This window comes from Triticum urartu, chromosome 6, assembly GCF_003073215.2.
Source record: "Triticum urartu cultivar G1812 chromosome 6, Tu2.1, whole genome shotgun sequence".
Lineage (NCBI taxonomy): Eukaryota > Viridiplantae > Streptophyta > Magnoliopsida > Poales > Poaceae > Triticum > Triticum urartu.
In genome coordinates this window covers 74,478,150-74,499,971 of record NC_053027.1, presented here as the reverse complement: position 1 = coordinate 74,499,971, position 21,822 = coordinate 74,478,150, and the positions used below count along the sequence as shown (strand labels likewise).

At 45.8% G+C, this 21,822-nt stretch overlaps 3 protein-coding genes and 1 long non-coding RNA gene across 6 annotated transcripts; 1 reads left to right on the top strand and 3 right to left on the bottom strand.

Annotated features, from left to right (window-relative positions):
• Nucleotides 1-10,394: 10,394 nt before the first annotated feature.
• On the bottom strand, nucleotides 10,395-11,009 carry LOC125515816. The gene is made up of 2 exons (XR_007287135.1): nucleotides 10,824-11,009; nucleotides 10,395-10,788 (listed from the first exon to the last, which is right to left on the bottom strand). It is a non-coding gene; the product is annotated as an uncharacterized LOC125515816 (long non-coding RNA).
• A 9-nt stretch (nucleotides 11,010-11,018) lies between these two features.
• LOC125515815 lies at nucleotides 11,019-17,557 on the bottom strand. 3 transcript variants are annotated; one of them, XM_048681320.1, is made up of 3 exons: nucleotides 16,435-17,557; nucleotides 15,683-15,785; nucleotides 11,019-11,484 (listed from the first exon to the last, which is right to left on the bottom strand). In XM_048681320.1, exons 1-3 carry the CDS (start codon nucleotides 16,562-16,564, stop codon nucleotides 11,382-11,384), a joined length of 336 nt encoding a protein of 111 aa, XP_048537277.1. In that variant the 5' UTR covers nucleotides 16,565-17,557; the 3' UTR covers nucleotides 11,019-11,381. The 3 variants fall into 3 exon arrangements, 2 of the variants coding, with proteins under 2 accessions (XP_048537277.1, XP_048537278.1); XM_048681321.1 differs by having other exon boundaries at nucleotides 11,019-11,423; XR_007287134.1 differs by lacking the exons at nucleotides 15,683-15,785; nucleotides 16,435-17,557 and adding an exon at nucleotides 12,549-15,676 and having other exon boundaries at nucleotides 11,019-11,423.
• A 694-nt stretch (nucleotides 17,558-18,251) lies between these two features.
• LOC125515084 (E3 ubiquitin-protein ligase RSL1-like) lies at nucleotides 18,252-19,061 on the bottom strand. The gene is made up of 2 exons (XM_048680505.1): nucleotides 18,486-19,061; nucleotides 18,252-18,383 (listed from the first exon to the last, which is right to left on the bottom strand). Exons 1-2 carry the CDS (start codon nucleotides 19,046-19,048, stop codon nucleotides 18,314-18,316), a joined length of 633 nt encoding a protein of 210 aa, XP_048536462.1. The 5' UTR covers nucleotides 19,049-19,061; the 3' UTR covers nucleotides 18,252-18,313.
• Nucleotides 19,062-19,590: 529 nt separating this feature from the next.
• On the top strand, nucleotides 19,591-21,498 carry LOC125515083. The gene is made up of 5 exons (XM_048680504.1): nucleotides 19,591-19,765; nucleotides 19,877-20,022; nucleotides 20,094-20,273; nucleotides 20,562-20,723; nucleotides 20,948-21,498. The coding sequence occupies exons 1-5, from the start codon at nucleotides 19,591-19,593 to the stop codon at nucleotides 21,230-21,232; spliced, it is 948 nt and encodes a 315-aa protein (XP_048536461.1). The 3' UTR covers nucleotides 21,233-21,498.
• The last annotated feature ends 324 nt before the right edge of the window (nucleotides 21,499-21,822 follow it).

Genomic DNA, 21,822 nt, shown 5'->3' with positions numbered 1-21,822 from the left:
AAAATCATAAAAGTCCCGGTCGGACAATGTGTCGAACACATCAAGCGGAAGGCGGGGCCGGAGAGTTGCCGGACGCGTACCACGGTAGCGTCCGGGCCGGCGATGACATCCTCCACGGCGAGGACGGGGGCGCTCTTCGGAGTTGGCGGTGAAGAGCCTAGGAAAGGCTGCGGAGCGGGCGCGGCGAAGGAGCGCGAGACGGACGGCGCGGAGATGGAAGAAGAGAGGAGATAGCAAATGGACCCAGCTGGTCTTCAGGCTGGATTTGGTGCAATTTAGGGTGGGGTCGGGCTGTTGGGTCCGACATGGCAGGCATGCCCGGGCGCCCCCATATCTGGCCCAAAATATGGGGGGTGCCGGTCAGCTGGGCATTTGAGGGTCATTCGAGGGGCCCGTCTGGGTCAAAAAATTGTGACCAGAGAGTGACCGGGTGGCCCGTCCGGGCGTATAAGGCGGGTTTGAGAGGTCTGGCTGTAGATGCTTTTACTGGAGGAAGTAGAGGAACCGTTAAAAGCTTTTTAGAGTGATGCTCCACTATTTATTTCATATTTTTGATACATTTTGAAGCGTTAAAAAGTTTTTTAGGGTAAAGCATTAAAAGCTTAGGGCATCTCCAACAACGACCCACAAATTTCCTCCTGCATTCGTCTACGGACAGGGGGTATCAGTCCGCGCACACGGATGCGGGAGGAGGCCATCCACCGCTGCTCTCATACATTCCAATAACGTTTTGAATCAAGAGGACAAAATTCGTGCAAACACGGCGGATTTCATACAAACTGGATGAAAATGTTTACATTTTAGACATTTTAACTAAAAAGGCAATACTATGTGCATGTACTGTCACACGGAGCTCCACTCCCGCGACATGGTTACACTACACTAGTCTACGCCCGGCCATGACGAATCCCTTTGTCATCCCCATGTTCGGCAGCCCGCTCATCGGATTGTTGGGAGCCCTGTAGTTATATTCTTCCCGTGTATCTTCCCTATGTCCGGCTGCGCCCCTATCGGAGTGGCAGAGGGGGTGCTTCAGCCGAAGGGGATGGGTGCCTACTCCGCTTCTGTGAATTCGAGGCGAGGATCGATGATGGTCTGCGCTGAACCGGGCAGGTCATGTGCACGCTGGCAACGCGCCGACAGTGGCCTTCCCGGGACCCAAGTGACGGCAACCTCCCATTTTCTACTTCTCAATGATGGCGGTGGCGGCGGCGTGGACGCGTTGGCCACTGACTCGTTGATCACCGCATTTTTCTCCATCGACCAACGCATTCCGACAATGTTGACGGCGGATGGCACTACGTCTGGCCTCATCCATGGTAACCATGATGCCCGTTCCGTCGTGCTCCCCCGCATGCCTGCTTGGAGCTACTCGCCACTCCTCCGCAAGTTGGCTTGGAGTGGTGAGTTGCTGAACCACGCGCCGGCTTGGAGCGGCAGCTTGCTCCGTCGGGCTAGGGAGGGAGGTGGAGCAGCGAGTTGCCTGGCTCGTATCCAACAGGGCTTGGCGGGTCTCCCAATCAGCTTTTATGCCGGAGAACTGCTCTCCCTGCTCGTCGAATGCCATCGAAAGGATGGAGATAATGGTGAAAGGTGGAGATGAGGAGCGGCCGAATGGTGCGATTCTTACCAGGCATCTGGCCTCCTTTAAATAGTCAGTTGATGGAGGAGCTTGCCGAGTTGTGGTTAATGTCAACCCGCTTGTGAACGTTCGTATGGCTGGAGTAGTTTTCTGGGCACACGCACGGGTTTAATAGAGACATTTGAATGCGGCGAGGAGGCATATCCAGCAGGGCGTGCAGGGGGCGGCGCCCTCGGTCGGCACGTCGCTTCAGTAGCGGAGGTAGTGAGAGGCCGCGTCCACTCTAAGCCGGCTTCAATGTGGAGCAGTCATTCTACTACGGCATAAATGTGGGCAGTTGGCGCGGGGCAAAAACGCACATGGGCGAGGGAGGATGTTTGGGGTGGGTCAGGATGGTCAGAGGCAGGCGTGGCTGTTGTCTGGACACCTGTAAAGCCATCATATTTGTCTTCGGTTTGCGGGAAAAGTGTGTTCGAATCGTCCTGCGGACCGATGCATGACCGCGTTGGATAGCACAATAGTCCGGACCGTGCGGTCTAGATGTATGCGCATGGTTTGAGGGTTAGCGTTGAAAATGCCCTTAGCTAGCCTAACAAAAGTTCACCAGTAAGCCATTGAAAGACATTAACATTTTTTTATAAAGCTCGTCAAACTTAAAGAGGTTTGACCCACGTTTAATCTGGATAAACTCATGCTATCATGAAAGCTGGTCCGTCCGATCACCGTTTGAACGGGTGCCAAGCCAAGGGTTCGACGCCACTCTCGGACCTCGGATCACGGACACCAGATCATCCCATGACCTCATCCACGGCCGCCTCTCCCGGTCAGCCGTGTCCCCCCTGCATTTATCCGTCACCTCACGAGCTCATCCACGGCGCCTCTCCCCGTCACCCGCGTCGCCGCAGTCCCCCGCCTCTTCTTTCTTTCTCTCGGTGTCCAGCGCTCCGGCACGTTTCCTTGATAGATTGGAGGACGGGGAGGAGAAGGAAGGAGCCGCGGTAATCGGCGCTATGGTGGATGAGGCAGGCAACAGAGGCGGATGAGTATGAATCAACGTAATGTTCAGCAACTTGTCGAGACATACACCGATGCGCATGGCCCGCATGGTGCAGGTCTAGTCGTTCCTCCTCTACCTCCTTATTTCCTTCTGAAAGGCAATGCACTGTTTGGTGAATTGTTTGCTTGCCAAGAAAGTGGTGTTGGATAGATGAACTGCAAAACAAGAACGTTATTGGCAGGGGAAAAACACGGTTACTGTTTCCCTAACGGACCTAGCAGTAAGTGTGTTACCATGAATTTTGTATCTCTTCCATGAGTATGGTGGGGTGGACCAAGTTTGATACCTCAAAATTTCAGAATTTTTTTATTTTTCTAGTATTTCTTTATTTACTACTCCCTCCGTTCCAAATTACTTGTCGCAGAAATGGATGTATCTAGAACTAAAATACATCTATATACATCAATATCTGCCACAAGTAATTCGGAACGGAGGGAGTACTTACGTGGGTGCGCGGGGAACCACGTTCATCTTAGTATTTTCGTTGTGTATTTTTCATAATTTATTATAGACAGGGTCTGCAAGAGTTGTCTGCCTTTTCTACGAATGCAAACTCCGAGTAACTGAGCCATGCGTTTTTTTCTCACTTTGATATAAAAAGTAAGCCCGTGTTAATTTGCACTAAACAGAATATGTAGGAACCTTGACTCGGTTTCTAGAGGTATTTTCCGTGCTAAAATGACAATAGGTTCTTCTATCACCTATTTTCATAAACCAATATAATGCATGGCATATTTCTTCTCGCTGATGTCCATTTCAGATTCCTTCTATAGTACTGGACATGTTGTCAAACTCATATACGATGCGGCAGCGACGGAACGAGATGATATATTAGTAGCCTTAGCTCTGCACAAAAGGTGATCTATGTGTCAGATGAGAATATGCACATTATGCATTATGAATCTATGCCTGAGCATAAGAAGATTCTCAAATGATTTTGTGGAAAATACTACAACCTGCACATTTATCTACTAGGAATTGGAAATTCTCCATTGTACTAGCTGAAATATTTTGGTGTACGGTTTCAAATTGAAAATGCTTACAAGTCATTGTAGTGGTGATCGGATTCGGATCTGCCAAAAGTTGGAGGTTAGCAATGGACACTCTGTGCTTCTATAATAGTGTCTTCCATTTTCCTTTTCCAAGTTTTGCACATCCCTCTAAATGTAAATATGGGCTGCGGTTACCAAACCTTACATTACATCTTCAAAACTTCTTTGTTATTTTTACAGACTCAACACATGTACTATTATTAGCTAAGATGCACCAAATGCCATTTTATATGGATACCATGGTTTCAAAGAATTGGTGCCATAGTAGTGTGGTATTTTCAATTAACCACTTTCATATTTATTTAGTTCACGACCATCTTGGTGCTAGCAAATGCAATTCGGGCAAAGAGCCTCTATCAAATTACACTAGTCTATCTCTGTAGAGTTTCAACACAATAAGCTCTACATTCATGTAGAGACTCGAGTACTGAGGTACATATGACAGATTGTATGTCTACTACAGTTTAAACCATTGTTTTGGCAGGTGGAAGTCAACATTTGTTAGACATGGCGTTTAATTGTGCACAAGAATGAAGTTCAATAGATCTTCCAGATTTAACAAATCAACAGGTGTTATATCCATGCAAGACGTACATGCCAATGCATTGGAAGTCTTATGTTTGTGGAAGGAGAAAGCAAGGAGGTATTGTGGAATTCTTCAATTCAAATTGTTTTTATTCTAGCATGTTGCAAAATCAGTTGGATGCTTATCTGCATTCGAAAACACATATAGTTTCTCGGCGCTGTCTCACAAATATTGTCAATCCATGGTTTTTGTGGATCATGGAGTTTTAGTATACTTAGGCTTTGATGCTACTTTCTAATTTATAATATGTATAGTGAGCATGGAGGCCGTCTCATCTATCCCAATTCGATTTCATGGATTTCACGTAACCTTGATACCAAATAATATTGGTAAAAAAATATACCAATAGGTGATGTACTTTTGCATTTTTATAGGAAGATAACTCTTAAAAGAGAAGCCCCTCTTAAAAGAGCAGCCCATGTGGATGCACAGCTTGAATGGTAAATTTAATGGAGATTTTTCATCCAATTTGTAGCTTCCTCTTTGTAGCCATCTTCTTTGCTAGAGCTGCAGCTAGTATCCTCTCTGGAGTAGTTGTGCTGGTTTGTGAATAAATACCCCCTGTTAGCAATAAAGCAAGGTAGTCGCACATATATGTTATGGCATTTATATATAAGAAAATTGTTTTTTTACATTGCTAAACGTAGAACTATTCGTTGATTGCCTTCTAGTGCATGGCTTAACTATCCCATAGTATTTGTTCTCTAGTTGGCCTTTGTGGGGTGTTCGGTTCACCTTGCATACCTTATGTATTGTTCCTTTTAGGCATCCTCTTTCTTGAATTAAACAATAAACTTTTGTCATGAGGTGATAATTCAAGCTTTGAATGAAAGAACGCCAATTTTCCTTTTTGGGTTCAATTAAGTGGACACTTGTAACTAGCTTGCCTATGATACTTTTAACCAAATTTCTTGCAAATCACTAGGCATCTAATCATTTTATTCCCCTTGGCATTTGTGGGACCAGTGTTATCATCATTGACACCTTGTGACCTCCTTAACACATCCTTTGAATCCTCCATTTTTTGTCTTCCTTTATTTCTGTTTTGAAGTGGTGGCACCACATCAAATGACAGCTCCACTCATGGACACTGTGATTTGTCTGTCATTGGCGCAATCTCTCTCCCATATAACATCCCTTGGATCTGCCCGCATAGTACACATATGCATAAACTATTCAAGATCTACTCCCTTTTATGATGACACAAAGGCAAGACATGTTGGCATTGCTTGTATGTGTGCTTCCCTTCAAGGCAAAACTACACGTCTTCTAATTGAGCTTCACAATATGCCTTTCAATAAGTTTTGCTATTGTATCAAATCTCTGCACTCCAGTTAACAGATTTCACAACTTTCAAGTGCCCCAAACCTCTAGTATTTTCCCTCTTCCCCCATAAGTAGGATCGGTCCAAATGGCAGTCTTCCTCCAAGCCTTCTCCTTGTCCAGACCCTTGATCATCCCTCTAATCTTGTCGGCTAGTTCAGTAATAAGTCCATTATATCTCCGAACCAGTTGTTGAAAATCCCTCCTATGTTACTAGAGATGAGCTCACACTTAATGTCTGGATTGAAGACACACCTCGCCCACTTGAGAGTATGCACTAACTTAACAAAATCCATACCCCATTTTATTATCAAATAATTGCTTCCATATGTTCTGTGAACACCTCTCCTATATAAGCCCTTGCCACAAGATATACCCTTCCAAACACATGGAACCATTTCACAAAATTCTCCATAATATGGGAAAACATTCCCTTTATTCAGCATCGGGAAATACATTCTTCACCATATTCTCTAAGCCTTTGCAAGTAGAGTTGGATTTTTGTAGCTGAGGCTAATTGATGGCTACAATTGGATGTATCCACTTGCCTATGGTTCATAGCTTCTGATACCGAAGACAATCGAACTTGGTTTATGAATCAACTTTAAAATGCTTGCAAAGTCTTATAGAATGCAATGAAGAATATATTTTATAATGTTGAACAAGGGGAATGTTTTTTCACCTTATGAATAATTTTGCAAAGAGGTCTTGGGGTTTCAGAAGGACGTTTCTACCACAATGGCTTATATGAAAGACCTGTTCACGTAACTTATGGACACAACTATTGGAGAATCAAATGAGGTATGACTCTAATTAAGTCAATATCACTCTCAAATCGATAAGGTATGTCTTCATTCCGGGCATCAAGTGTGACTACATCACTAATAATATAGGAGAGTATTCTACAACTTGAGAAGAGACTTTGAGGACTTACATGTTGCTGAACTAGCTCACAATCTTAGAGAGATGATCAAGGGTTTGTGGAGGAAGAGGAGAAGGATTTGAGAAAGACTACCATCTAGACGGATACTACCAAGTATTATGGTTCAGTTGAGGGCAAATACTAGAGGTTTTACGCACTTGAAAGTTGTGCAATCTATTGATTGGAGTGTAGAGGTTTCAAACAATATAAAGAATTTTAAAATGCATATTGCAAAGATAATCAGAAGACTTGTAATTGTCTTGAATAAAAGCGCGGTGGTAAACAACGTCAATATGCCTTGGCAATTGTGACATTACAAAAATGCCTTGAACGGTTTTGTGCATTAGTACTACTCTGTGGATAATTTCTAGGCTCTTATGGCAGATAGATTGAGCCAGCGATAGAAAAATCATAGTGGTCGCGGGTGGAGCTTCCATTTGTTGTGGTGACAATACTTAAGACAAGAAATGAAAGAAGTTAAAGAAAATTGAGGATTAAAGGATTTCCTTGAAGGTGGCCACATGAAGAAAGGTTCCAAGAATGGTAGCACTACTCCCACAAATGCAAGGTGAAGAAAATGATTAGAGGCCTAGTGACTTGCAAGAAATGTGGCACAAAGGGTCATAAGCAAGCTAGTTACAAGTGCTCACTTAGAACCAAGAGAAGGCAATTGTCATTTTTCGTTCAAAGCTTAAATTATGACCTCATGCCAAAAAATAAACCTTGTTTTCTTTAATTTCAACAATAGGAAGCCTATAAAGAGCAATACAAAAGCTATGATAGGTGAATCTAGCAACCCACAAAAGCTAGATAGAGAACAAATACTACACAACATTTCGGGCGTATTCTCTAGAAGGTAAACAACAAATAGTTACATGTTCGACAGTGTAAAAAAAGAGAAACAAAATACTTATATAAATTTGATAGCATGTATATGTGCATCCTCCTTGATTTCTTTCTCGAAGAAGTATTTCATCACAAACCAGAACTAGTCTAGAGAGGATACCCACTGCAACTTTAGCAAAGAAGACGACTCCAAAGAGGAAGCTACAAATATCACTTATGTGAGATGTGAACTCACATGTACTTTTATCTCGTGAGTTCTGAACTCATTGCAATATTATGATGAATCATGCATCAAGTGTCAACATGTCTCTACCTTGCCATTATACTAATATTTTTGAGGTATACATGCTTGAAGTGTTTCAGTTAATCACAAACCTCACATGAGCTATGCCAAGATTTGACATTATTCTATAATTTATTTGCTATCTCTTGCCACTCACTTCAAGTCTCCAATCATATTACTGCAAGTTTTCAAGGCTTAATCAAGCAAAAGAAGAAGCTACTCAAGCATGTGATGGCAAAATTTATTATCTATTTATTTGGGCAGGGTGACCATAAATGACCTTTGCTACTTGTAGGCGTAATTCCATTTCCTCTATATTGAATAAGCTGCTGAAAGTTCAACAAAACAGATTTCATCAAGCAACAAAAAGATGACCAACTGATCCCTAGAGATCCTCCTCGTCTGCCATGGTTCAAGCGAACTAGGTTCTCGCTCTTATCCACGGTTGTCTCATGCATGATTCCACTGGGTCAATCTCACGGTGTCGGAAACATGATTGATGGTGAGCAAAGAGAAGGGGGGGGGGAGGGGGAGCATCACTGACTAGGCAAACAAGAGAATTGAGAGAAAGGTAGAGACCATGATAGATCGATGTTTATGCTACATATTGTGCTTCCTCCAGCGGCGAAGTGTGGAGCAACAGAATACGAAGCGGGAAGAAGCACCGGCAGCCAACCACCAGAGCAAGAGGATGGACAATGTACTACCACTAAAATATCTATACCCCATATATCTCACTTGCTTTAATCTTTTACCAGAAAGTAGGTGCACCGTTTCAAGAAATTAGATTATACCTCGCACATTGACACATGAATTGTTTGCAATATTCAAGGAAATTTTATTGTATGAAACATGAATATTTTGATTAATAACATGAGAAATGATATTGAAAATACATACGGTTTGTTGCATTTAGTTATTGTATACTTGAAAATATTTACTGAATAAAAATAGCATATATAATACAACGCAAAGTCTTTTTCCATGAATGAATATTGAGGTGATACTTTCTTGTGGTTGCATGCATGTTGAGCTAGTATGTTTGCATGCTGAAAGAATTAAGTTAGTATGGCTGACATATTTAGTTATGGACGCTGCTACGTAGCGCCCGCGCGCTATGCGGAAGGGTCTGGTGGCTGGCATTTTAGGAAAGTTTCCTACTCATAGTGCAGACAGTTGTTATCTCGGGGGCGCACCCATTCTGAAAACCGAACCTGTTGTTTATGAAAGATATTGCTTCTGCATCCCACCCGTAGAACACTTCCTCCCCTGAATTGCGAAGACCCAAGGTGTGGTGGATGCTTTTGGCTGTTACGGGGATCTCGCCCCTGCCTGGGACAACGATGAACTCGCTATCTGGGTCGTAGATCTGCCATTACCCACCTGCTGAGGTCTGCGGGCATTGTTGTTGCTTCGATCTTTAATATGCCTCCCAGATGGTAAGTTTCTATCAGATCCTTCTGCCATTGGTCCAAGCTCTTGTTTAACTTTACTAGCCTTGCTGGCGATGCTCTGTTTCGACCTTCCTGAACTGGCTTCTGCCTAGGACGCCTATGGCCTTGTATTACTCTTGCTGCACCCTGTTAGAAGCGGACATGAAAACACAAAGAAAAAGGGTGATTCTCTCCGATCCTCTGCCGAAAGTCATTTTGAAAAAAAAATGTTCGGTGGGTACCTCGCCAGTCTGTTCATCTGTGGAGCCCTCCATTTTTAATAAAACTTCCACACGGGTGTTCGTGAAAAAAGAAAAAAAAAAGAGGTGGCCTTGCCTTGCCTGCATTTGAAAAAATAAAAAATGAGTTAGAAGAAACTATTGTTTAAAAACCATTGCCGACTACTGGAGGCAAAACCTTGCCTACACAAAAAACACTAAAAAGAATATTTGGGATGCATTTGGGATCTGCTTCAGTTTTGGGATCGCGCCCTACGACCGCACAGAATTTTTGTGCAAACAAGTAGTGATTGGTTACTTACAAAATATCTACCTGAGATTTATAAATATTAAAGAAGGGCTACCTGCAGCTTCATCCGTTCATGTTTTCCTCTAGGAGTACAACTTATTAGTTTTCCTTGGAGAAGTTCACTGTATATAATCAATCACATTGTTGCTTATGGATGTACAGTCACACTGATGTGTACAATCAAATTACTGATATACTTTCATGATTTCGTTTCAGTATAAACGACGAAGTGCTTGCTTGAGAAAAATGTAGGCATCATTTTGGCTTACAGAAAAGATAAGATGTGTTGCAGCTATCTGGTAAACCTAACAGTTCATCTGTTCTTGCTAATTGCAGTAATCAGTATCAGTACAAAGATAACCACATAACAGACCAATCTGAGAACACTCCTATCAACTCTCACATGCACAAGTTTCTTCAATTTCAAAAACGTAATGCAGTTGCCGACGAAAATCATGCAAGGCGATAAGCAAATCAAAAAGAATTGTGAACGTTTGCTGGCTGCAATGGAGATGAACATTACTGGCGAAACAACCACATTAATTCCCATCCATGTTCCTGAAAGTGTGTTCTAGGCGATCAAACGAGACCTACAGCGAGCCCGGCGTGAATGGCTAGTTGTTCAAATCAATGTCGAAAAGAAAACCTGGGCGCATCTGAGCCTTTCCTCGCCTGATTCTCCGCCTCGCTTGAGCGGGCAGGCGGCGGCACGAAACCCAAATATTGTCAAAACTAGCTTAATTCTGAAGGAAATAAAATGCTAAAAGTGCCCTCTCTGCATGTGAAAGCAAACTTGCATACTCAAAAATGCCTTCCTATATACTCCCTCCGTCCGGGAAAAGTTGTCCACAGCGTAGTGTAATGTCAATTTTTCAAAAACACCCTTATAACTTCAAATTTGTTACAAACAGGTCACCATACAGGTCGCGTCTTCTTCCTTCTTCCTCCGCCCGTCGCCGGCGCGCGTCGCCAGGGCCAGTCGTCAGCCCAAGATCTCCGGACGTGCTCCTCCGCGACCCAGGACCCGCGCCGCCCTGCTTGCTCCGTTGCCGCACAGGACGTGCTCCTCCGCGGCCCAGGACCCGCGCCGCCCTGCTTGCTCCTCCGCCGCCAAGGACCTGCGCCGCCCTACTTGCTCCGTCACCGCACAAGACGTGCTCCTCCGCCGCCCAGGACCTGCGACGACGATATCCCCTCCTTCCTCGCAGGACCCGCGCCGCCCTGCTTGCTCCGTTGCCGCACAGGACGTGCTCCTCCGCGGCCCAGGACCCGCGCCGCCCTGCTTGCTCCTCCGCCGCCAAGGACCTGCGCCGCCCTACTTGCTCCGTCACCGCACAAGACGTGCTCCTCCGCCGCCCAGGACCTGCGACGACGATATCCCCTCCTTCCTCGCAGGGCCTGCGCCGCCCTACTTGCTCCGTCACCGCACAAGACGTGCTCCTCCGCCGCCCAGGACCTGCGACGACGATATCCCCTCCTTCCTCGCAGGGCCTGCGCCGCCGCCGGCCAGGACCCGCGCGCGCCTGGGTCTCGAGCGCCTGGACCACGAGCTCCCGCCGCGCCTGGACCACGAGCTCCCTCAAGCTCATCCTCAAGCTCTTTTGCAATCCTGGACCTCAAGCTGGAGCCCCTTCTGCTGCTTCTCCGCAACTTGCTGCTCCTCCCCTGCTCGTGCTGCTGCCCGGAGATCCCCTTCTCATGTGCTGCCGCTTGAGGTCCCCTACTCGTGCTGCTGCTGGTGAGAACAAGTACAGGGTTCTGTAATTTGTTCATCTCCAGTGCCTTGCTTGCTTGCTCTGTACTCCCTCCCTCTGTAAAAAAAGGAGTAATTTAAAACATAACTGATCTGTGTACATTGCTTGCTTGCTTGCTCTGTAATTTGAAAAAATTCAGTTAACATTGATGTTGATTTCTGATGGACCAATCTTTAGTACTGCCAAAAAAATGTTACAGAGGGGCAGAATCATTCATGGCAGTAAAAAATAAGTCATGGGCAGAATCATGAGATGATGAGAAAGGTTATAGAGGTCAGAATCATTGACAAAAGAAGGAAAAAATCATGTACTAAATTACAGCAAATTCAGGCCAGATTTAGCCAAATTGGAAACATTATTTGGAATTCTTCTTCTTCTACTCTTGCTAGCAGTGAGCAGTGAGATGGGAAGACAGATTATCTTCTTAGTTGAAAGCATTTTATTCACATAGTCCTAAAATTTATAAGCTGAAAATACAAGCTTCTTCTACTAATTCTTTGAACTTTGATTAGTCCTAGTCTGAACATGTCACAACATTTCTGTCAAAATCTCAGACTTGACAATAAATCTCAGATTATTTAGGAACACACTATTAACTGAATTTACACTAAGATTTCTTGTTAACCTAATTTACACTAAGATTTCTCACTCCATTACATAATTCTGATTGTTAACTGAATTTACAGAATAATAATTTCATTTGCATAATTACAGTGAAGTTTCAGTAACTATAGTAACTGAATTTATAGTAAGATTTCTCACTCCATTACTCTGCTATTAACTGTATTATTCTGCTGTTAACAATCAGAATTGACACTATATTATTCAGTCAAGTTGATGTTCAGATCCTGTCATTTTGTTCCAAAACCTGTCAATTTCTGTCAGGTTTTGATCTGTCAAGTTGATGTTCAGTCAAGTTGATGTCAAACTTGACACATAAATAAAATTTGACATCAATGAAATTTAGACAGTGAATACAGTTTGGACAGTACTCCACTGTCATATTTTCAGTGAGTAAAATTCAGTTTTGACAAATTGAAGCCTACTCTATTCTACACAAAATGTTGTAGAGGATGTTATTAACTTTTCTGATGTTGTAGAGGGAGTAATAGATATTCATAGTTCTATAACTACTGCCATGGTCTACTAACAGAAGATAATTTCAATATTCAAAATGTGTACCTGCACTAGTTGTCAACAAGAAATACAGTAAAAGTTGAGATGTACTCATGGCCCCTGCTTTTGTTTGCTTTTTAATTCCCGCCCTGGTCCCTGCAAAAAAGAGAGATGTAGTAGGACCTGTAGTTGCTTATGAACAAGGAGTACTTTTAATATCTACTTTTCTCTTTCTTGGTTTCTTTGCTTTTTGTCTAGGATTCTTCATGGTTTTCTTGTTATGATTATATGCTCACCATTCATCTTTTGTATACTCTTGTTATGAGATCAGATAGGAGCACACAACTATGGATTTGAATTTGATGCCGGAAGAGGAGGACGAAGCTCAAGAAGAAGAACAAGCTCAGCAGGGTGATGCTATTGATTTGAACTTGATGCCGGAAGATGAGGATGAAGCTCAACAAGAAGAACAAGCTCAACAGGGTGATGCTATTGATTTGAACTTGATGCCGGAAGATGAGGATGAAGACATTGAATTGAATTGGTTTCCTGAAGAGGAAGAAGCTGAAGAGGCACAAGGAGATGCAGAATTGGAAGAAGCTCAAGAGGCACAAGGAGATGCAGAATTGGAAGAAGCTCAAGAGGCACAAGGAGATGCAGAATTGGAAGAAGCTCAAGAGGCACAAGAAGATGTAGAATTGGAAGAAGCTGATGCACATGGCAATCCAAGAGGCAAGGACTTGACAGACAAGGAGAGACATGGTGTTTACTTTGCTCTGCAAGTAATCGAGCTTAGAGATGGACAAGTTCACGTGTATGACAAGGTGCTCATTGCGACAATGCTGAATGTTCACCTGCGAACAGTTACAAGAATATGGAATCTAGCCAAACGACAACTTGCAGCAGGACAAGAAGTTGATGTTTCAAGCAAGAAGAACAAAAGTGGTAGGAAGAGAAAAGAACTAGATCTGTCGAGAACAGCCACAATCCCCTTGAACAAAAGAAGAACAATCCGGTCTCTAGCAAGGTGTTTAGGTGTGCCCCGATCAACCCTACATGACAGATTTCAATTGCAAGAGCTGAAACGCATCACAAGCACCATCAAACCCACCCTCAAGCCACAGAACAAGATAGCGAGACTAAAGTTCTGCCTATCCATGATGGATGAAAGATGGATATCAAGTCCTTGGCCCAGTTTCAAGCCAATGACAAATATGGTCCACATCGACGAGAAATGGTATGACATGACCCGAGTGAAGAGTAGCTACTACGTACTGCCTGGAGAAGAAGAACCAAACCGAACTGTGCACAATGCTCATAGCATTGGGAAGGTAATGTTTCTAACAGCTGTAGCCAAACCTCGCTACAATGAAGATGGGGAGATGATATTTGATGGGAAACTTGGCATTTGGCCGTTTGTGGTACAGACCGAGGCACAACGAACAAGCCAGAACAGAGATAGGGGGACAATAGAGTTGAAGCCGGTCAAAGTTACTAGACCTGTGTGCAGAGATTACTTGATCAATAAAGTAATCCCTGCCATTCAAGACAAATGGCCGGACGTTGCCGAGGACACAACGATCTTTATTCAACAAGATAATGCAACACCGCATGTCCTCCCTAATGATGCTGGTTTTCTAGAAGCCGTGGCACAGACAGATCTGGATATTCGATTATTGCAACAACCACCAAACAGCCCTGAGCTCAATGTTCTGGATCTTTGTTTCCACTGCTCCCTCCAATCCCTAACCGACTACAGAGCGCCTATGAATATACAGGAACTGGTACAGGGTGTAGAGGAGGAGTTTGAGAACTACGATCCCCATAAGCTGTTCAAAAGCTTTATGACGTTGCAAGCAGTCATGGTGGAAGTGATGAAAGATCAAGGAGGAAACAACTATAAGCTGCCGCATCTACACAAGGACCGTCTACAAAATGGGGGAGAAGAAATAACCGGTGTATACTGCAGTCCTGAGCTAATTACTGATACGATGGCCATTATAGAACAAGGAAATGAGTAGATAGAGAAAGCTCAAAAAGAAAGGGAAAGGGAAAAAGAAAAGAAAGGATAGGAGTATTTGATGTGTCATGTGTATGGCTTGTGTCATGTGTATGTATTGTGTCATGTGTTCAATGAGAAAGGATAGGGAAAGAAAGGATAGACGTATTTGGATTTATTTGGATTTATTTGAATTATTTGAATTTATTTGATTTATTTGGATTTATACACCATTTGTCCAATTGCAAACATACCTAAAGTTTCCAAGAGGATTTATACACCATTTATACACCATTTGATTTATTTAATTTACAAGAGTGTCTTGAACTTTAAAAGTGTAGATCGAAGAAAAACCAAGCTTCATCTTGTGAGAAGTGTTCAGAACAGTTTTACTGTAAGATCAAGAGCTTCATCTTGTGAAAAGTGTTCAGAACAGTTTTACTGTAAGATCAAGAGCTTCATCTTGTGAAAAGTGTTCAGAACTGTAAAAGTGTTTGTATAGTCCTAATTTACTGTGATCTTGCTAAAGAAGCTCACAAGCTCAAGCTCCAGATAGACTAAGTTTTACAGCTACTGTACTCAAAAGAAGCATTTTGGATTACCACAGCAAAAGAAGCATATTCATTTTAAACTTGTGTTTAACAATGACAAACTACTCCTAAGTGGGTCTTTGATCAAGAATCCTGACATGATGGGTTTATTTGGATTTATTTGAATTTATTCTCATTAAATTTAATCTCCACAGTAGTTGTTCTCATTGAACATGTCTGAACCTCAGCAACCACATCACTCACTCAATCACCTGATCTTGGACTCATCCTTATTCTTCTTACAAGTTGATGTCACACTTGACACATAAATAAAATTTGACATCAATGAAATATATGCAGTCAATATACAGTCATTGGAGTAATTTTTGGTGTTGTACATTCAGTGAATATACAGTCAATTGGAGTACATTCAGAGTAATTTTCAGTGTTGTACAATCCGTTCTCTAGGGAGTAATAATGCCAAATTAGTTAATTGATCGTGTACTAACAGCAATTCATTTTGAAGATTTACACTGAATCTTGTGTACTGTAGAATTATACTGTCAAATTCAATTGACAGTAACTGAATTTTCAATAGTGTCAAATCACTCAAGCAGTAACTGAATTTTCACTAGTGTCAAATCACTAGTTTCAGAAATATTGGTGCTCACCTTCCATCTTGGCAGTACAAGAAAAACTGAGCAGCCAACTGTTGACGCTTTGCATGCATTGCTGGCAACTCGAGTAGCTTTACCAAAAAATTGAGCATGACATCTACAGGTTACAAACAAATGAGCAAGATTCAGTTAGATAACCACTGATAGAAGCACGTGAGTGCAAAAAAATTGACAACTGAAATTCAGTTAGATAACAACAATCTGAATGGAGTACAACATTGATGTTATTTCAGGATTAATAAAGATGGAGCAGCAGCAATGTGAATGGAGTACTTGATGGACAACTGAAATTGACACAAAGCAAGACTCTCATATTTCATCTCACACAATCTATCCATCCATCCATCTCAGCCTTGTTTTGTTCAGTACAGGTTCAACCTCGAACGCCACCATGCAACTCTGTTATGTTTTCAGTAAAGATTGCTTTGTTTACCTCTGTTCTGTTTCCAGTAGACCAATCGAAGAAGATGAAGAAGCACTAGCTAAGATCTAATCCTTATGTCCAGTTAACCACTAATTTAGGAGCACATCATAGACAAATGTTCAGAGACAAACTTAATGTTAATTTAGCCAATGTTCAGAGACAAATTAGACTTGACAGTAAAGATCAAAATTTCAGACTTGACACATAAATCAGACTTAGCCAATGTTCAGTCTTAAGCAAATCTCAGAAGCAGCAAATTTCAGTAAAAAAATCAGGTTTTACACATAAATAATGGACGGGAATTGAAGGAGGGAGGCTTAACCTGCCAACAAGACGCCACCGCCGTCGTCGAGCTCGCAGTACAGTATGTGCAGGGATGGTGGAGCTCGCAGTACAGAAGACGTCTCCGCCGCCGTCGAGCTCGCCATCGAGCTTGCTGTCGTCGGGCTCATCGGCTACGTCTCCCGCCGTCTGGCCTCGCAGCCACCATATCAGCCTCGCCGACGCCGGATCTGAAGCAGCCGGAGCAGAGTGCGGAGGTCACTAGGAAGGGGGGAAGCTAGGGGAGGAAGGCAAGCTAGAGCTGCGCGAGCAGGAGAGAGCGGCGGAGGAGGCGGCGAGCTTTGGCGGTGGTGGAGCTGCGTCGCAGCGCCGAGGAGGACCTGGAAATGGCCGCCGCCGAGCAGATCGAAAGAAAAAATCAGTCTTCTCCTCGTCGGGGATCACCATGGGGAACGAGGAGGGGAACAAGGAGAGGGAAGCTGCGTCGGAGGCGTGGGGTGGGGGAGGCGTGGTGCGGGAGAGCTCCGGCGATGCGGGGAGCCGCTGCGGGCAAGCTGCGGAGGAGCTGAGCTGCGGGGGAGCGGACCTCCGGCGCGACAGAGGAGCGGGGGAGACGGCGGGAGCTGTGGGTTTGTCGGGAATCTGCTGGGGGGGTTTCAGAAAAACACCTTGGGGACAACTATTCCCGGACGGAGGGAGTACAAACTTGCCTACTGCTTGTACCCCAGGACTAAAAATGTATACCGACAGAACTTGCTTACTGGGCGACTAAAGCAATATTACAGTATTGCCTACTGAAACACAGATGTATTGCCTACTGAACCACGCACGCGCTGCCAAAAATTGCCTACTGGAAAGATTGTTCAGGTTGAGCGCCTTTCCTTCCTCATCTCACCCGCGCCGCCCCCTACCTCTCCTCGCTTGTGCCTCGTCGCCTGGCCCTCGCACGCACTCCGGCGAGCCCCCGCTGCTCCCACCTCCAGCAGGATCCCTCGCCCGGCCCTCGCCTCCTCAAAATCCCTCCCCTCTCTCCCTCCTCCCCGGGAGCCTCTCCGTTTTGATCTACCCTTGATTCCCCTTGCGGTCGTTGATAACGACGAGGCCATCAGCGACGAACCCCCAGCAGCCATGAGATGTGTGAGCGAGGGGGAAACGTGGGATGAACTCACCTAGGTCGTTCGAAGCAAGCGGGATCTCGCTCTCCGGGTGCTCGTCGCCGCCTCCCGCTGAACCACCAGCTCCACCCCCTCCCCCGTCGCCGCTGCCTTCTCCTCCTTGTACGACACACGCCCCGCCCTCGCCTCGTCGAACTGCTATGGGATCCTTCGCCAGGGGGGCGTCGCCGCGCTCGTTGAATTAGACTCGCCGCCGGCTCTCTCATCGCCCGCGCTCGCGGCGAAGCTAGGGATTTCGTGCGGGATTTGGCTCGTCGTCGGGAGAGGGTGTGAGGTGGAGAACGGGGAAACGACAGGATAGATGAAGCAGGGCGTCTCCCAAAAATTTGAAGCGACCCGACAAAAAACAACCGTCCACCAGCCACGTGTCCATGCGGGGGAGCGCGAGATGGACGGTCGTGGTGCGGCCGCTGCATCGCGTCTGATAGCGCGTGCCGGACAGCGATTGGGTTTAGTTATATCATCGAATAAGCTACAACATTATAAGGCATTCAGCAAACAATCACTGCGATACGCAACGACTAACAAACCCCTAAAAAAAGATTAACAAATCCGTAAACTGGCTAAAACATGGATCATTTCATTTCCTCGAGGATGCCCAAATAAGACCACCTCATACGTACTAGCTTGGTGTTATCATCCTCAATCAAAATACCATCCTCAGCCAAATCCGTAAACTGGCTACTAAATATTACGACAACAGCATCTGAGCGTCGATATAATCTCAGGATATATATCGACTCCCTAATTAGTGCACCCGGAACAAGACGTGCCCCACTGCGAGCCACACCCGTAGCAGAACTGGTAGCCACACCTGCCAATTTCACGCCAATACATCGGTCAGTTTTTGATGCAACAACAGTACCGATCTTAATAGAATTTCACAGGAAGATACGTTTCCTAAAGAGAAAATTACCGGCATCTGATGTGCGAGCAGCCTTCGGTCTTCTCCACGAAGAACTGGCACTTTGAGCACCGCCTCCACCTCCTCCCCGCGGCCATCTCCAGCAGCATCGCGTCCCCCCTGACCGTGTCCCGGTGCCTGTAGGCGGCGCAGTCGGCGCCGGCGTGCCACGGCACGCGGCACTGGGCGCAGAACAGCCGCCTGCACACCTGGCACTCGGACTGCGTCACGGTGTCGCCGCCGTCGTCGGACACCATCATCTCGGAGCAGTCCGGGAACGGGCAGTAGGTCCGCCGCGCGCCGGCGAACATGGACTCGCACAGCGCGGCGCACCACCGCTCGAACACGTCGCCCGGGAGCGCGGCGTGGCAGAGCTCCGGGTCGAGCGTGCCGGCGCATGCCGCGTCGAGGCACCCCACGGCGCCGGCGCGGCCCAACTCGAGCTTCACTCGGACGTGGCCCGTCAGGCACGCCCCGCAGAAGGCGTGCGTGCAGGTGATGCTGCCGCGGTGGGCCCCCGAGGGCGCCATGGGCTCCATGCAGATGCTGCATGGCCGCTGCACGGCGTCCGCCATTGCCGCGAGCTGTTGAGGGAAGGAAGGCAGGAAGTTTTCGAATGGTAGGATCTGCTGGTTTGGGGGGTTTAGAGTGGGATTTTAAGGGCCTTTCCGTTGTTTCCCAAGAAGTGTCAATTAACGCTACGGACGGGTGACGATGCCTCGGTACTGTATATCGTGGTGATGATTCAAGAAGATCTTGATACTGATTTTGACGATGCCTCGGTGCTGATTTTGACCAGATTTAGAAGGCTTCGTTTTCCCGTGGCGGGGCGTCCTATGCCCCCCTTCCGTCCACCGCAATTCCCGTGGCTCTGTTTGCCGCCGTTCGTGCTACTCCGATTTCCCCGGCAGGTCCAACAAACTCGACTGCATGCGCCTTTGCATCCCCGCAGACGGGATACTACTAGCCGCCTCTCCATCCTTGGTGATCGACTGCTCTGTCCGCGACGCCGTCGTCTTTGCGCGCGGTAACTCTGGACCCGGCTGGGGCACGATCAGAGCACCCCTTCAGCGGCGCGCGTTTCGGCGACACCGCGACCAAGAAGCTGGCCGATCAGATGGAGGCCAAGCGCAGGCGTTTCGATGACATGGCCAACAAGATGCGGATGGAGGCCACGCGCAGGGAAGAAGAGGCAGAGGACAGGGAGTACTTCACCGGTCTCATCCAAGACATGGAGAGGTCCGGCACAGTCACAAAGGAGATGCCGAACGCACATATCGGCAAGTACCATGGTACGTACAACTCTATCTATCTAGGACCAAACTCCATCATGCTTCTTCCTTTGTTCGTCATTGCTGGAATCTTACTTAATTATGTTGTTTCACTTGTTGGATCGACGGAAGATCTCTTGGAGAAACTATGGGGATGGGACAGACTGCTATCCATGGGGGATTCCGCCTTGTCGTGGTCCGACTACAGCGCCTACCTCGAGGAGTGTCACCGTCGGAATGTCGATGCTGTTAGCAGCATAGCTGCTCTGGCTCAGACCGTAAGCATAATAAACCTCCTGCCACCAATTATACATATCCTGCTCCTTCATTTTTATGGTTTTTCAAGTAGTGTCTCATCAGTGAGGAGCAGTTTGTGTCCGAGTGGAAGACCCAGATGAAATCTCAAAAGGATGTTATCCTGCTGACGAGGAAATCGACCCTTCTGAGTTGCCTGATCCACGAGTGTGCACGTTCAGTCGTCCACGCAGCAGGTCGTGGCTTTTCCGATCTGCACGGTTCGGCTTTGTTGGTACGTTCCCTAAGAAGTAAGAAGACACCAAACGTTTTTCTTGTATCTGATCATTTGGTCATGAAATGTTGTTGTGTAATCCTTTCTCTGCGTCCTAATTATCTAATGTTACAATTAGCTGAAATGGAAAGGGGGAAAACTAGTTAATACTTATAGGAGGAACTTGGCGGCTTTGTTCCTATATAAAGGATAAATTGGCACCCAAATTCGCCTTGGCGAGTTGGATTGGATATGGATTATTTTGATTGACTTTATTTTCATTGTACTATGCAAAACGATGGTTTCAAGTGTATTGCAAAGGAGGCTGACCTGACGCGTGCCTTGTTGAGGTGTGGCAATGATCCAGTTGATGATTACTTAATCGACCAGAGCAGAGAGATACGCACTTGTGCCTTGAGCCTTATGAACTGCACCTCGGACAATTCGGTTGCCGCCTCCGCTGCCATGCTGGTACGTGCCTGCCTGCCGGACTTCAAAAACCGCCTAATATTACCATCCATCCATCTGTCAAATTGATGATCACCTATGTATGAGCCTTACGGGCCATCTGTCGAACATAACATTATCATCCATCCATTCTTGAGCGTTATGAGCTGCACTTTGCACAATTTTGTTTTTACTAGTAGCTTAATTATGGGCACTAACTGCAAACTGATGGGCGGCTTCAATTTAAGGGTATTGCGAAGGAGACCGGAATTATATGTGCGTGGATAAGTGAAAATAACAAGCCTGTTGATTTATGTCATTATTCCGTACCTGATGAGATTGAGGACAGCCGCAGGATCCGGTACCAAACTTTTAATGTCATGATTGACATACTAGAAGAGTCTTCTGCTGCTGCTCGGCACAAGATTGATAAAGAAGAACCTGCTAGTAGAAATGGTCCTGGTGGTGACGGGGACGGCATTGCTGCTGCTGGAACAGCAAACACCACAGGGTATGGGTTTTCTTCTTCTTGATGCAGCTATATGTGGTTTAAGAGAATTTTGTTAAACAAGTCATCCTACCGCACCTGTCACGTTTATTCCAGGAGATAAGTAGCCGGCTTAGGAGATAGACTAGGTAGTTAGCTTTTATCTCTATCCATTGTAACTATCTCTATCTTTTCCTCTCCAAGATTGTAATCTCCTGAAAGATCTCAACTCATTGTATGCGCACCAGGCTTATTGCGCCATGCCTATAAACATGCAGCTGTCTCCTCCAATGAGGGTAAGACGTTTCCGCATCTCGCACATGGTAATCAGAGCCTTCCTACTTCCCATCTAGCTTCTCCCGATTTCCAATCATGCCCTACACCATGTCTTCCTCCGGCGCATCTCACCCTAGCCTCAGTGGGCAGCTCTCTGAGAAACTCTCCCGCACAAACTACGTGCTATGGCGCACATAGATCACGCCGCGCTTGCATGGCGCTAGTGTCTACAACTACGTTGACGGCACCTCGCCGGAGCCGGCCAAGCTTCTCGCCGCCAAGGACAAGGACGGCAAGGAGAATTTCGAGCCCAACCCTCTCCACCCCATCTGGGTCAAGGAGGACCAGCAGGTGCTCGGT